This window comes from Pimephales promelas, chromosome 5 (assembly GCF_988280905.1).
Source record: "Pimephales promelas chromosome 5, fPimPro1.hap1.1, whole genome shotgun sequence".
Taxonomy (NCBI): Eukaryota; Metazoa; Chordata; class Actinopteri; order Cypriniformes; family Leuciscidae; genus Pimephales; species Pimephales promelas.
In genome coordinates this window covers 38,039,768-38,056,329 of record NC_142773.1, presented here as the reverse complement: position 1 = coordinate 38,056,329, position 16,562 = coordinate 38,039,768, and the positions used below count along the sequence as shown (strand labels likewise).

At 43.0% G+C, this 16,562-nt stretch overlaps 1 protein-coding gene across 1 annotated transcript; it reads left to right on the top strand.

Moving 5' to 3' along the window:
- The first annotated feature begins 12,183 nt into the window (after positions 1-12,183).
- On the top strand, positions 12,184-15,535 carry LOC120466806 (uncharacterized). Its single transcript, XM_039655427.2, has one exon. The coding sequence runs from the start codon at positions 12,184-12,186 to the stop codon at positions 15,391-15,393; it is 3,210 nt and encodes a 1,069-aa protein (XP_039511361.2). The 3' UTR covers positions 15,394-15,535.
- The last annotated feature ends 1,027 nt before the right edge of the window (positions 15,536-16,562 follow it).

Sequence of the window (16,562 nt, the reverse complement as noted above, 5' to 3'; positions counted from 1 at the left end):
CATCTCAAAAAAGTTGGGACAAGGCCATTTTTACCACTGTGTGGCATCCCCTCTTCTTTTAATAACAGTCTGCAAACGTCTGGGGACTGAGGAGACAAGTTGCTCAAGTTTAGGAATAGGAATGTTGTCCCATTCTTGTCTAATAAAGGCTTCAAGCTGCTCAACTGTCTTAGGTCTTCTTTGTTGCATCTTCCTCTTTATGATGCGCCAAATGTTTTCTATGGGTGAAAGATCTGGACTGCAGGCTGGCCATTTCAGTACCCGGATCCTTCTTCTACGCAACCATGATGTTGTAATTGATGCAGTATGTGGTTTGGCATTGTCTTGTTGGAAAATACAAGGTCTTCCCTGAAAGAGACGATGTCTGGATGGGAGCATATGTTGTTCTAGAACTTGGATATACCTTTCAGCATTGATGGTGCCTTTCCAGATGTGTAAGCTGCCCATGCCACACGCACTCATGCAACCCCATACCATCAGAGATGCAGGCTTCTGAACTGAGCGCTGATAACAACTTGGGTTGTCCTTGTCCTCTTTAGTCCGGATGACATGGCGTCCCAGTTTTCCAAAAAGAACTTCAAATTTTGATTCGTCTGACCACAGAACAGTTTTCCACTTTGCTAGAGTCCACTTTAAATGAGCCTTGGCCCAGAGAAAACGCCTGCGCATCTGGTTCCCGTTTAGATATGGCTTCTTTTTTGACCTATAGAGTTTTAGCCGGCAACGGTGAATGGCACAGTGGATTGTGTTCACTGACAATGTTTTCTGGAAGTATTCTTGAGCCCATGTTGTGATTTCCATTACAGTAGCATTCCTGTGTGTGATGCAGTGCCGTCTAAGGGCCCGAAGATCACGGGCATTCAGTATGGGTTTCCGGCTTTGACCCTTATGCACAGAGATTGTTCCAGATTCTCTGAATCTTTGGATGATATTATGCACTGTTGATGATAGGGTTGTGCCGATAGACGATAGTATCGTGTATCGACGATAGTCTGACATATCGCCGATGGCAGATGCCTTTGACGATATCAATACGATAATTGGCTCGTTTTACCATAATGTATTAAATTATTATTATTAGGCCTATTATTATTATTATAAAGCTAGTATTGTTATTAAATGAATATTAGGAACTACAATCAATTTGCCTTGCCTAAATTTACAACGACATCACCTCATAACAATTGCATCAACACACTAATGAGGACTCCTCTAAGAGAATGTTTTTAAAACAGACTAAAAAACATCCCACATCAAAATTTAATTGCAAGGTGATCCATTCTCAAATTATCAAGTGTGCTCGTTTTAACAGACGCAAAATTCAATTTCCTACAGATCCAAGATGAAAACGGCATCGTTGTTCGTCAGTATTTGTTTCCGTAACACATTAACAAAACGTTTAATGACACTAACACTAAAAACAATACAATTACTAAATAGTATTAATAATAATATCACTAAAATAGTATATAGTTACCGTAATCATCGTCGTCTCTGAGGGAACGTGGCGTTAATGCAGATGCCGAAAGCAGTCCGTTTTTACGTTCACTTTCAGAGATTGAGCGCGTTTACATGCGACGACTTTCTTAACCTGATTATGTTGAATAAACTTGACAATGCATGTGGTCATGTAAACGTTTCCTTTATCAGAGTCAAGTCATAAGTATAAGTATAAACCGATCGACTCAGCTAGACGTTTGGCCCTTGCTCTTGTTTCTCCCGGCATTTAAAACACATTAACCCACGTACTTCGTGCTTACTGAAGTGCGCATGTGAAGTGCGCAAAGAGCGCACTGCTAGGGGGGGCACATATCGCAAACTCCGACTTTTTCTGACCCAAGAAATTATTAAAACGTGTTTTCATCTCGTGCAGAAATAGGCCCTAGTCAAAATGCTTCATGTAACGGCATGAGGATAGGCTAATGTGTCCGTAAATTTCCCGTTGACAAACAAAAGGATTAGGATCTCTTTTTTTTTTTACCTCACTATACCAGGAAATAACCTGATCCTATTAATAAACACTCCACCTTTGCTAGCAAAATAGAAAAAAGATTCTCGTATATAAAACGAAGTAGGCTAATAAAACAAGCAAATTAATGAGTAGGCTAAATAATCAAGTTAATAATCAAATGTTAGCCCCGCCCCCTCACGATACTATCGTGTATCGCCGATCTCACAGGCTGACGATAGGACGATATGAAAATGGAGCATATCGCCCAACACTAGTTGATGATGATAACTTCAAACTCTTTGCAATTTTTCTCTGAGAAACTCCTTTCTGATATTGCTCCACTATTTTTTGCCTCAGCATTGGGGGAATTGGTGATCCTCTGCCCATCTTGACTTCTGAGAGACACTGCCACTCTGAGAGGCTCTTTTTATACCCAATCATGTTGCCAATTGACCTAATAAGTTGCAAATTGGTCCTCCAGCAGTTCCTTATATGTACATTTAACTTTTCTGGCCTCTTATTGCTACCTGTCCCAACTTTTTTGGAATTTGTAGCTCTCATGAAATCCAAAAGGAGCCAATATTTGGCATGGCAATTCAAAATTTCTCACTTTCAACATTTGATATGTCATCTATGTTGTATTCTAAATATAATATTGAAATTTGAAACTTCCACATCATTGCATTGTTATGTACAGTATAACGTTCAGTTGTACATGGTTAAGACGTTTTTAATTACAAACGGATCTGTTTTCTTTTAAAAATTAACACATTTTGTGTTCATTTGCTTTTACGTTTTTTTTTTCTTTTTTTAAAGATAGACTTGATTCACCACTGCAGCAACACACTTAAATCACACTCACCTATAACAGATACTCTGTATGCAACAATATTTTCCTCTGATTCTTCACTTGTCTTTGCTGTATAGAGTCCACTGTCTGTCTTCTGCATGTTCTTCAGTGTGTGAGAGAAGCTTTCATTATTGAAATCTACTCTGTTCTTGTAGGAACTGTCTTTTACTACTATTTTACTTATATATGTAACTATATTTGTTGATTTGTCTTTTCCCCAGTATAAGAGATTATACTGGGAAAAAGTCTGTATATCCAGTTGAACAGAATCTCCCGTCTTCACAAACACCGAAATCTCAGCACTGAACCCTGAGGAGAGAAAGATAAGTTTTTCTGCATGCAGTTGATGAATTTGTTACACTGACTTTTACACACACACAAAAAAATGTGTGTTATTAAAGGAAATAATTTATGCAGTTGTAATTGGATAAACTGGAAACTGGTTGGAAAGATCACTGGTCTGTGAGAACGAAGGACATTGCTTGCAAATTAACATGTGAACAACTGTCACACACACACCCCGCATCCCCCACTCTTGCAGAGATCATTCACACAATAATTTACATGGTTTTAATGTCAATTATTAGGATTGTGTTTAGTATCATTTTAAAGGTATCAGGGTGTGGTATAGATGTCTCCTTAAGAAGTAATAGAAAAGGTAATAAGGTTTTTAAGAGTTTATGAATAACTGGCATACAAAGGAATGTGGTCTCTCTACTTCTCTACTCTACTCTACTAGTTTTACAGTTTTTGAATCTATTCTGCCAATCTCCGGGTCTATCGGTAGCACTTTTAGCATAGCTTAGCATAGATCTTTGAATCTGATTAGACCGTTAGCATCTCTCTCAAAAAATGACTAATGAGTTTATATATTTTCCCTATTTTAAACTTGATTCTTCTTTGGTAACATCGTTTATTGATGGAAAATGAAAATTTGCGATTTTTCCTGAAAATAGGCTAATTTGCTGGGGATTATTTTCAGGCACTGCGTAATATCATTGTGCCTGCTGTAGACATGGTATGGGCCTAAATAAGCCTATTTCCAAAAAAGTGGAGTATTCTTTTATTATACTCAACTCAACTTTTATTTATAATAAGCACTTTCAAACTTTTATTTATATAAGCACTTTCAAAACCATTACAAAGGACCAAAGTGCTGTCCATAAATATTAAATAACTCTAGAAACATAAAATCAAATAACATGACGCCAAGAAAATCATACAAGCAACAGTTCTCAGACCTAATCAATTGGCAAATGCTTGATAAAATAAAAAAGTCTTCAAGTCTTTTTTTTTTTTTAAATATCCAAGAGCGATAAGGATTTTGAGCAACAGAAAAGAGCAATCTCCATATGGAAGGCCATAAGGACAAATATGTCTTACAAAAATAAATGTTTTATATATTTATGGTAGGATATTTAGAAAATATCTTCACGGAACATGATCTTTACTTAATATCCTAACAATTTAAGTAAAGATAATTTTGACCCATATATATATGTTGGCTATTGTCGCAAATACCCGTGCGACTTGTGACTGGTTTTGAACCAGGGTCACATATAAAGATAATCTGTTTTAGGTTAACAGTTTAGGCAGTAATCACTAAAAAGTAAAAACCATTAAAAAACACACACACACACACACACACACACACACAAACCATTGTGTGTGTGTGTTATCGCGAGTTAAAAACTTGAAAAGAAACAGAACTCAAAATGACTGTTGTTATCTTGACTTCCTAGTTGCAACGGAAGCTCAACTGACGAAGAACTAACTAGGTTTCTGTTCAACCTCAGAGATTCTACATTTTAAACAAAAATAAACCAATAGTGCAATAAACATAAAAAGACATAATTATGGAAACAAACTCAGTTAAGTGCAGAAACACATTTTGTCTTCTCAATCAACAAACGTCTCATTACACTCCGGACTGTGTGTGTGTGTGTGTGTGTGTGTGTGTGTGTGTGTGTGTGTGTGTGTGTGTGTGTGTGTGTGTGTGTGTTTGTGTAGACATACATATAATATTGTGTAGTCTTACATATAATAAGTCCATGCAGTTCAGCTTTGCATCACACCCGTCCTTTCCCACACCTACAACGCTGCAATAAACCACTTGTGAATTCAGTATAGGCCTAATACTCTTTCTGACAATTTTTACATGCAACACATTCTGACACTGGTATTAAGATGTATATAATTTGCAGCATGCTAAAAAAAGGGAAACTCTGCTAAGTGGCTTGTAAACAGTGAGATGTGTTGCATGAAAGAACTGTTCACAGGAAACATGATCATAAAAAAAAAAATTCCGGCAAAGATGAGTGATGACTCTTCTTCTGTCCTCCTAACCACAGGCAACCCACCCCCCTTATTTCTGTCACTTTGTTGTTTGTAAAAGGACATTTTGTTTTAATCGAACTAAGCCAAGCAGATAGTTTTGAACACTATCTGGTTATGTACGGTCATGCTAGCAAGACAAAACTCAGTATATTTACTAGTTGCCATGTCAACACTTTATAGAAAAAAATAGTGCACCAAAATTCAGAAATCTTTGGGGGGATATCACTGAACATGTATTTAAGCATAGCAAAAGTTAATTTATTACTTACTAATTTTTCATCTCTATTATTGGTGTTTATTTTAAATTAGGCAAATCTGATGTTTTACTCTCCAAATGTTGTGTAACAGTTGATATGGTTCTTTAAAGGGGGGTTGATTGCGATTTCACTTTTTTCATTTTAAATAGTGTGTAATGTTGCTGTTGGTGCATGAACAATATGTGCAAAGTTGCAGCGCTGAAAGTTCAGTGTAAGCAGAGATATCGTCTTTTAAAAATCAGGAAGTATACACTCTCAGAAAAAAGGTACAAAAGCTGTCACTGGGGCTGTACCTTTTCAAAAGGTAAACTTTTGTCCATTTTAGAATATGTACATTTGAGGTGCTAATATGTACATTTTATGTGAAAATATGTACCTTTAGGTGCTAATATGTACCTTTTAGGTGCTAATATGTCCATTTCATGAGCTAATATGTCCATTTTAGGTGTTAAAATGTACATTTTAGGTGGTAATGTAAATTTTAGGTGTTAATATGTATATTTTAGGTGCTAATATGTACATTTTAGGTGCTAATATGTCCATTTCAGAGCTAATATGTCAATTTTAGGTGGTAATATGTACATTTTAGGTGGTAATATGTACATTTTAGGTGATAATATGTTCATTTTAGGTGCTAATATGTCCATTTCATGAGCTAATATGTACATTTCAGGTGCTAATATGTACATTTTAGGTGCTAATATGTACCACTAACGTACCAATATGTAGCCTTTGGACACAAAAGTGTAACTTTTGAAAAGGTACAGCCCCAGTGACAGCTTTTGTACCTTTTTTTTCTGAGAGTGTATTGCCTACAAAAACGACTCGATTGGGACTACAGCTGGGTTTTAGACGTCACTAACCCATACATTTACATCAACCCTCCCTCTGGAATATGCAGAAAAGGGCATGCGCATATTTCTGCGGTTCGTCGAGTACGTTGTGTTAACCCAGCTGTCAGGTCGTCTGTGTTCGAGCTTCCCACGGACGCTGTACTTCGTCAACAATGGATACAATTTATGTTTGATTATGTTCCTGAAAATGACGATTGTAATCTAGCTCTCTGTGCTGCGCATTTTACGGAAGACAGCTTCCAGAATCTCCACGAATTCAATGCCCTATATGAAGCAGTTCCAGCTTTAAAACCAGAGGCAGCAGTTGTTGGGCCATAACCTGTAAATAGGCTAAGGGTGCTTTCACGCCTGCCTCATTTAGTTCGTTTGAATCGCACTACAGTTCGTTTTCCCTCTTGGTGCGGTTCGTTTGGGCAGGGGTGAAAGCAGCAATCGCACTCGGGTGCGCACCAAAAGCAGACCAAACAAACGTACCGAGACCTCCTCGAAGAGGTGGTCCCGGTATGCTTTCAAACGAACTCTGGAGTGGTTCGTTTGTGGTGAGAACGTGATCCGACCTCGAACAGACCCAACTGCCAAATAACTGCGCATTTTTGGACTAAACCAGCTGCCGTAGTAAAACAAAATGATTATTTATATAGCCAATATCGCTCCCTTTAAGCCATGACTGACTTACCGCGTTCTGCACTCTCACTAAAACACTCATCATAAACACTGAAGTTGTCCGCACTGTACAGTGAATCTCTTATTCATATCGCATCTATACTTTGTTATTTATGATGGGATTTGCGAAAGGTGTAAACATGAAAGCACTGCGTCGAAAGAGGATATTCCGGCGCGCTGTCTGGCCACACGATACTGTTGCGCGTCTTTCTGCGCGTTGTGTGTGTATGGAATGAATGAACATGTGCATCAAGACATTCACATACAGAGCGTTCTCTTTAGTCTAATCGCGCATAGATCCAAAAAGGCATTTGCAGTTCATAATGTAAGGATAGTTACAAGGATGATGCTGCGTTAATTTACGTTAAACTGGACAAACTTAATCGCAAGCGTTAACGTTGACAGCACTTGTTAGCAGTATAAGAATCTCATTATTTGAATGTGTGAACATAGCCCCTCTCTCTATGAATGAAAACTTTATGCATTAGCCAATCCGTCTTCTGCGCAGTGCCACTTGTAACGCAAAGTTGCCCAGAGATAAAAAAAAAAAACAGTAGAGGATCGAATGAAAAGATGCACGAGAGTTGTTTGCAGCGTTTAATAGAACCACTCAAACATTACACTCGTCGTCCTCTCAAAATCCGAATTACAACATCGTATAGATGACATTACTCATTAGTTTCTTCATGTTGCGTTTGTACAGAATAACACAAAATTAGTAAAATAACAAATATTGCTGTAGGAAATATCTCCTTGCTGAGCCTTTATTGCACTTCCTGCTTCCCCTACTTGAGAATCCTTGTCCAATGAATGGACGACCTTAGCACACGTGTGGTTTTGTTTACAAATTTTGGTTCACTTGCAAAAAGAGCAGTGTGAAAGCGAACTGTACCAAAAAAAAAAAAATAATAATAATTTATTTGGTCCGGACCAAAGCAAGTGAACTATCAGACTTTCCTGGTGTAAAAACACCCTAAGACTTCATCATTTTAAACGTATTTGCATGTATAATTCCAGACGTAGCCTTGTGTTTTAGTTTTTTCAAATGCCAGCGCTGGCTTTATAGCCAGGCTACTAGTTATGCTATTTTGTGTCTACGACAAATGCGTACAAACACTATGGACCTGAATTTTGTATAAGTACCGTAGACTATGATAAGTAGGCTACTAATGTTTTAAATGTATTTTTCATGCATATGCTTTCTGATGTTATTTTCGATTTGATCAAGAATGTAAACTAATGCCACGCTGTTTGAGTATAACATTAGTAGCCAGTCAGTTGCTGTAAAACAAACGTGTATAAAGTTAAATAATGTAGCAAATTATCATTCAGAAACGTTTAGTAAGAGCCACTGCCTGTTTATGAGGGAGTGGTTTCATAGACTCAGGAAGTCAACCGCTCGTTCGAGGACAGAGGAGAGCGCGGCTTACAATAAAGGTGAAGTTTATGAAAAATAAGACTTTAAAAAAAAGAAAAACCACGAATACATGGTATATTGCACCCCATAAACACAATAATGCAAAGAAAAAAAGCAGTAAACCCCCCCTTTAAAGGGTTAGTTCACCCAAAAATGAAAATTAAGTCATAAATTACTCACCCCCATGCAGTACCAACCCCGTAAGACCTTTGTTCATCTTCGGAACACAAATAAAGATATTTTTGATTGAATCTGAGAGCTAGATCAGTCCTTCATAGACTGCCTAAGGGACTGGCTCTTGACGGCCCATAAAGTCATTAAAGAAAAGGTTTAAACATTCCATGTGCCTACAGCGGCTCAATTATAAGTTTATCAAGCGACGAGACTACTTTTTGTGCGAAAAAAACAAATAACGACTTTATTCGACTATTCCATTACTTCCTTATGGGCGCATGCGCGAGAACTGAGACGAGGACGTTCTCATTCGACTACTTCTTGTTACCGGCTGCTCAGCGCTTAGGAGTTTTACCACCCCCTACCGTATAAAATGATGATCCATATATAAGGCGCTCCGGATTATAAGGAACACTGTCGTTTTTTGAAAAGATTAAAGGCTTTTAAGTGCACCTTGTAGTGCGGAAAATACGCTAATTGAAAAGCGTATGTACAGCGCGCATCTTCCTTTGCTTGTAAACAGAAAGTTTTGCGCTTCCAGCTATATCAGCACATCATCTTATACGATAGGTGGCGGTAATACTCCTAAGCGCTGAGCAGTCGCTCTGCTTACAGTCGCTAACAGCCATTTGAGCTTCTACTGCTTCCTGATAAACACCAACCTTCGTGCGCAGTGGATGCACAAAATAGACATTTTGATCGACACGCAAAAATAATAAAAATATTAAGTATGTGTTTGTTGTACAGCCGCGGATCAGTTATTCACTGTGCACGCATCATAATATGTGAACGCACTAACAGCACGCTCCTGCACCGCAACACACACTGCAAACGGGTGTGAAACAGACGTTAGATACACTACAGTTCTTAGAAACTTAGATGTGTTTACAATGCAATGAGCTGTCAGCGCATTAAAATAATCATATCTCACTGAATACTGAACTGATTTTCACGTGTTTTTTTTTTTTTTGATGCAAAGGTCATACATGTTGCTATGATACAGGACACATGGTTCGGCGTATTTTAATATACATTGTAGGTTAACAGTAATGTAATATTCTGATATAAGATATAAAGTGACCAGACACAATATATGTGATAAAGGATATAATGTATTTTATAATTCACACACTATAAATATAGCCTAATAAAGAAGCAGAAACAGTAGTAAAGCAGTAAAGTAAGATATTTTAATAAGTTGAAGAAACAGTTTATGATTGACACACGCTCACACGCACACACATACACACGGACAGACACACACACACACACTCTCTCTCTCTTTCTCTCTCTTTCACACACACACACACACACACACACACACACACACACACACACACACACACACACAGAACGCAGCCACCGAATCCACCGAACGCAGCCACCTGTAATAAAAATTGAGAAGAAGCTTTTCAACATGTTTGCATCAGTAACGTTAATTTCTAAAAATTAAATAATAATTAATGTCCACTGGTGGTCCTGGGAACGTCCTCTTGAACGTCCGGAGTCTTCGCGAATGTCCGCGGGACATCAAGCGGACTCCACATGGGGACGTTCGCACAGGCCATTTAGGGGACGTTCTGGGGACCTTTTTTGTTAGCTGGGATTGGAGTAACTGTTGCCAAGTATCATCAATTTACCTTTACTCAGATTTAGTGATAATTTATTTTGTTTGAACCACTTATTAAAGGGGTGATGAACTGAGAAATCAAATTTTCCTTGAGCTTTTGACATCCAAGAGGTCATCAGATTATAAGAATATCCAGATTATAAGTTTCAGAACTGAAAACGTCCTTGTTAGTCCAATAAAAGCTTTTATTGACACCAGCCTCTGAAAATGACTCGTTTTTAAAAGTGGGAAACTATGACGTCGAACGGGGTTAAAACACCACGCCCGCAGAAGAAGATCAACACCTACTTCAACACGGGGTTTAGCCCCGCCCACCGATTCACGCGTTACACGCATTGACGCATAGCTAAGTAGCCTAACATACATGCCTACCTCGTGATGACAAACCGGATAGAGCTACTGAACAATAAATATTGTGCAGCGCCTGGTTGTGGAAGAAGACAGTCGCTGCATAAGCTTCCTCTGGATTCCAATAGGACTGCATGGATAAACTTTATTTTTAATGACGTTCCAGCTGATGAGGTAAAACATCGTCGTCTGTTCTCTTTATTTCACTGAGGATTGTTTTGTAAACAAGACTGGATTTGCAGACCGATTAAGAGTAAAGAACGGTGCTGTGCCGTCTATATTGGATCTGACAGGAATATCTCTTTCCCTTCTGCCTTATCGTAGCGAGGAGCAGAAGAACTCCTCGCTACGATAAGGCAGAAGGGAAAGAGAGGAGGTCCCTGATCCTGGAGGAGGTGCGTGCCGGAGTTGAGGAGAAGCGAGCTTGCCAGATGGCTGGGATGCGGCAACAGGGCGCCTGGACAAGATGGGAGCAAACACTGGAGCGAAAAGTGACATGGACTGAGCTGTGGAAGGCGGAACCACACAGGATAAAATTCCTGATTCAGGCGGTCTATGACGTGTTGCCAAGCCCATCCAACCTCTTCTCCTGGGGAAAGGTTGAGACACCAGCATGCCCCCTCTGCCAGAGGAGAGGAACGTTGGAACACATCCTGAGCTGCTGTCCGAAAGCCCTGGGCGAAGGGCGTTACCGCTGGCGGCATGACCAGGTCCTAAAAGCAATAGCGGATTCTATCTGCAGTGGAATCAGCCACAGCAAGAGCATTCGCCCAGTGAAGACCACAGCCTTTGTTAAAGCTGGGGAGAAGTTAATACCAGCTGCCCGGGGCACCTCCTCTGGCCTGTTGCCAACTGCGCGTGACTGGGAGCTGGCAGTTGAGCTGGGTAAGCAGCTGAAGATCCCTGAAGCAGTTGCCATAACAACATTAAGGCCTGACATTATGCTCATCTCGGAGGCCTCCAAGCAGTTAATTCTATTGGAGTTGACAGTGCCTTGGGAGGACCGTATGGAGGAGGCCAATGAAAGAAAGAGGGCAAAGTACTCCCAGCTTGTAGAGGAGTGCCGGAGCAATGGGTGGCGGACAATATGCCAACCAGTTGAAGTGGGATGTCGAGGGTTTGTGGGCCATTCCCTTTGCAGGGCCTACAAGATGCTTGGCATCACAGGGGCGAGTCAGCGAAGGGCCATCAAGTTGGCCACGGACGCTGCAGAAGCAGCATCAAGGTGGCTGTGGATCAGGAGAGGAGAGGCATGGCGTGTAGGGCAGTAGCGCTACCTGGACATAAGCTGGGACTTGATCACCCCAGCTGGGTCGCCTAGGGGAGGGGGTCTGATTGTTGAAAGACCCGAAACCCCCCGTGATCTTAGGTTACATCACTGAAGATATGTCCAGGTGCACCAGACGGTGTATTAAAAAACCTTCTTTCTGGAACAACCAGTGACTACCAGGAACAGTCTGGTTGACCACCAAGTACAGATTGGTGACAGCTGGAGAGACAGTGGACAGCCCGGAAAGACGGCATCGGGGCAGTGAGGGGTAGCATCCCAAGCTGCACCTTCTGAGAAGAAGGAACCCAAAGAGCTACGAATCGACCTACAGGAGATATACCCCTAGGGATTCCCGAGAGGGGGGGCGGAAGAGAATCCCACAGGACGGATCAAAGGATGACGACACATAGCAATGAAAACACGACAATGATAATGGAATGCGTATGTGGCAAGATATGCAAGAACCGACATGGCCTGCGGATCCATCAGGCCAAGATGAAGTGTATGCAGAAGGAAGTAGAGTCACAGCGCACAGGAACTACGCCTGGTGAGACGCAGGAGGAGCCAGGCCCGGAGTCACCCCACAGTGCCCGGAGCCTCCAGGTGATGCTACCAACTGACGCACACAGGACATCAGAACATCGTCGGGTGAAGTGGCCCCAAGCTAGCAAGGAGAATGAGTGGCGCCAGTTTGATGGAGACGTAGACACCATCTTGGAGGCAACTGCCAAAGGGAGTGCTGATCGACGCCTCAAAACGATGACTACAATCATTATCAGCCTAGCTGCAGACAGGTTTGGACTTGAGGAGAAGCGAGCAGCAAAGCCCCCTTACACTATGAATAACAGAGCAAGTAAGATCCATCAGCTCAGGCAGGAGCTGAAGATCTTGAGGCAGCAGTTTAAGGTTGCAAGTGGAGAGGAGAGGGGACCGCTCGCGGAGCTACGCAGCATAATCCGCAAAAAGCTTATGACCCTGAGGAGAGCGGAGTGGCATAGGAGGAGAAGGAGGGAGAGGTCCAGGAGGAGAGCTGCCTTTCTAGTGAATCCATTTGGGTTTACAAAACAGCTGCTAGGACAGAAGCGCAGTGGCCAACTCACCTGCTCTAAAGCTGAGATTGACCATCACCTCAAGCAAACCTACAGTGATGAGTACAGAGAGCAAGATCTAGGCCCCTGCAGGTTCCTGATCAATCCACCTGCACCGGCTCTGGACTTTGATGGGAGAGAGCCAGGCTGGAAGGAGATCCAGGAGGTGGTTAGAAGGGCAAGGGCAAACTCCGCACCAGGGCCTAGTGGAGTACCGTATAAGGTTTATAAGAACTGCCCAAGACTACTCCACAGACTCTGGAAGATCCTGAAGGTGATATGGAGGAGGGGAAAGGTAGTAGACCACTGGAGACAGGCAGAGGGTGTTTGGATCCCGAAGGAGGAGAAGTCTCAGAAGATCGAGCAATTCCGGACCATCTCACTCCTGAGCGTTGAAGGAAAGATTTTCTTCAGCCTCATTTCCAGGCGACTGACAGACTACCTCCTGCAGAATTCATACATCGATACAGCGGTCCAGAAGGGAGGAATCCCAGGGGTATCTGGATGTCTGGAGCATACAGGTGTGGTCACTCAGCTTATCAGGGAAGCCAGGGAGAACAAGGGTGACCTGGCTGTGCTTTGGCTGGACCTTGCGAATGCCTATGGATCCATACCCCATAAACTAGTCGAAGAGGCACTGAACCGGCATCATACCCCGAAGAAGTTCAAAGACCTCATCCTGGACTACTATACCAACTTCCATATTAGAGTCTCCTCCGGAACGACAACCTCAGATTGGCACAAGCTTGAGAAGGGAATCATCACTGGCTGTACTATCTCAGTCATCCTTTTTGCACTCGCCATGAACATGCTGGTAAAATCTGCGGAAATACAGTGTAGGGGGCCCCTTTCGAAGTCTGGAGTTAGACAGCCACCCATCCGAGCCTTCATGGATGACCTGACAGTGACCACAACATCTGTCCCAGGCTGTAGGTGGATCCTGAATGGCCTCCAGGAGCTGATGTCCTGGGCTCGCATGAACTTCAAGCCGGCTAAGTCAAGGTCCCTCGTGCTGAAGAAAGGGAAGGTCACTAACAAGTTCCACTTCTCACTTGGCACCACCAAGATTCCATCACTGACAGAGAAACCTGTGAAGAGCCTGGGGAAGGTTTTCAATTGTAGCCTGAGAGACGCAGCTTCCACAAAAGCGACCAACCATGACCTGGAAACCTGGCTGGCTGCGGTGGACAAGTCTGGCCTTCCAGGCAAGTTCAAGGCCTGGATTTACCAGCACGGCATCCTCCCTCGGATCCTTTGGCCCCTCCTGGTGTATGAAGTCCCCATTTCAACAGTAGAAGGCTTCGAGATGAGGATTAGCAGGTTTCTGCGCAGGTGGCTGGGACTGCCTCGAAGCCTGAGCAGCATCGCACTCTATGGGCACAATAATAAGCTGAAGCTTCCCATGAGCAGCCTGAGCGAGGAGTTCATGGTGACGCGGTCCAGGGAGGTCTTACAGTATCGGGAGTCCAGAGATCCAAAGGTTGCCCAGGCTGGGATAGAGGTCAGGACAGGGCGGAAGTGGAGGGCTGCCGTGGCAGTGGATGACGCAGAGTCGAGGCTACGGCAAAGGGTATTGGTGGGCTCAGTGGCACATGGGAGAGCTGGCCTGGGCAGCAGAAGAACTCCTCGCTACGATAAGGCAGAAGGGAAAGAGAGGAGGTCCCTGATCCTGGAGGAGGTGCGTGCCGGAGTTGAGGAGAAGCGAGCTTGCCAGATGGCTGGGATGCGGCAACAGGGCGCCTGGACAAGATGGGAGCAAACACTGGAGCGAAAAGTGACATGGACTGAGCTGTGGAAGGCGGAACCACACAGGATAAAATTCCTGATTCAGGCGGTCTATGACGTGTTGCCAAGCCCATCCAACCTCTTCTCCTGGGGAAAGGTTGAGACACCAGCATGCCCCCTCTGCCAGAGGAGAGGAACGTTGGAACACATCCTGAGCTGCTGTCCGAAAGCCCTGGGCGAAGGGCGTTACCGCTGGCGGCATGACCAGGTCCTAAAAGCAATAGCGGATTCTATCTGCAGTGGAATCAGCCACAGCAAGAGCATTCGCCCAGTGAAGACCACAGCCTTTGTTAAAGCTGGGGAGAAGTTAATACCAGCTGCCCGGGGCACCTCCTCTGGCCTGTTGCCAACTGCGCGTGACTGGGAGCTGGCAGTTGATCTGGGTAAGCAGCTGAAGATCCCTGAAGCAGTTGCCATAACAACATTAAGGCCTGACATTATGCTCATCTCGGAGGCCTCCAAGCAGTTAATTCTATTGGAGTTGACAGTGCCTTGGGAGGACCGTATGGAGGAGGCCAATGAAAGAAAGAGGGCAAAGTACTCCCAGCTTGTAGAGGAGTGCCGGAGCAATGGGTGGCGGACAATATGCCAACCAGTTGAAGTGGGATGTCGAGGGTTTGTGGGCCATTCCCTTTGCAGGGCCTACAAGATGCTTGGCATCACAGGGGCGAGTCAGCGAAGGGCCATCAAGTTGGCCACGGACGCTGCAGAAGCAGCATCAAGGTGGCTGTGGATCAGGAGAGGAGAGGCATGGCGTGTAGGGCAGTAGCGCTACCTGGACATAAGCTGGGACTTGATCACCCCAGCTGGGTCGCCTAGGGGAGGGGGTCTGATTGTTGAAAGACCCGAAACCCCCCGTGATCTTAGGTTACATCACTGAAGATATGTCCAGGTGCACCAGACGGTGTATTAAAAAACATTGTGCAACACACGGACTCTTGGTCGAACATGTATGGGCGAATCCGGTTGCCATTTTACAACATTGGACGTTTTCCCCCACGTACACCGACGGGTGAGTTAAACTCATTATAATATGCAAAACTGTTATCCACTCACAGCAGTGGGAGTTTATTTCCAAGTCTTCAGTGCAACACGTCCATAAAAACCAACCGTTTTTCAGGAAGGCTAACAACTTGGGTACAAAATAGCCAATTACTTATTCATTTTGATGTTTTTGAATGCAAAAACCAAGCAAACGTCATAAATTGACCTCAGACAACAATATAATGAAATTTAAAAAGCCAGTTCATGACCCCTTTAACACGTTTGAGTTCCAAGGTAACAATTTGACACAGTTGTTGTAAATCATTAGCCTGGCTGCGCCCTCCTACGCACTTCCGCTCAATTTCATTTTACTTCTGTACTACGTCTGGGATCGCTCCATATCCTTAGGTTTCCAGAAATCATTTTTTTGTAGGACCAATCAGCGAATAGAGGGAGTGGCTGAGAAAGATGACGTTGATGTAAGTGCGTCAGTTTCAGTTCAGTAATGGCAGCGGAGAAAGACGTGAGAAAAGCTATTCGGTCCGTTGTTGGAAAAGAAACTGCCGAATATACAGAATTTAAAGCCGGATTGTTATCGTCTAACCTCTTGTTGCACAACTGAGGACCAAGTGAAGGAGGCAGAAAGTTTGGAAGTTTGTGCTGAGCCTGGGCAGCTCGTGCACGATGACCGTGACATTTTGGACGGACGGTTTAGCCTGGTGTTCGCGGTGTTCGGAAGCCCCGAGTCCTGGCTGCTAAACTATTGTTGAAGATCCTCTCAGGAGTCATGTCAGTCGCTCATATTCCCAACTGTAAATTTACTGAATTCTTGTGATGAATAGAACATTTTGAGCCCCTTTGTGCACTAGTGCAGGAGGTTGGTGTGTCAGTTTTACATGTTGTAAATCATACAAATTGGTTGTGATTTAAAAAATAATAATTGTCATAAATAAA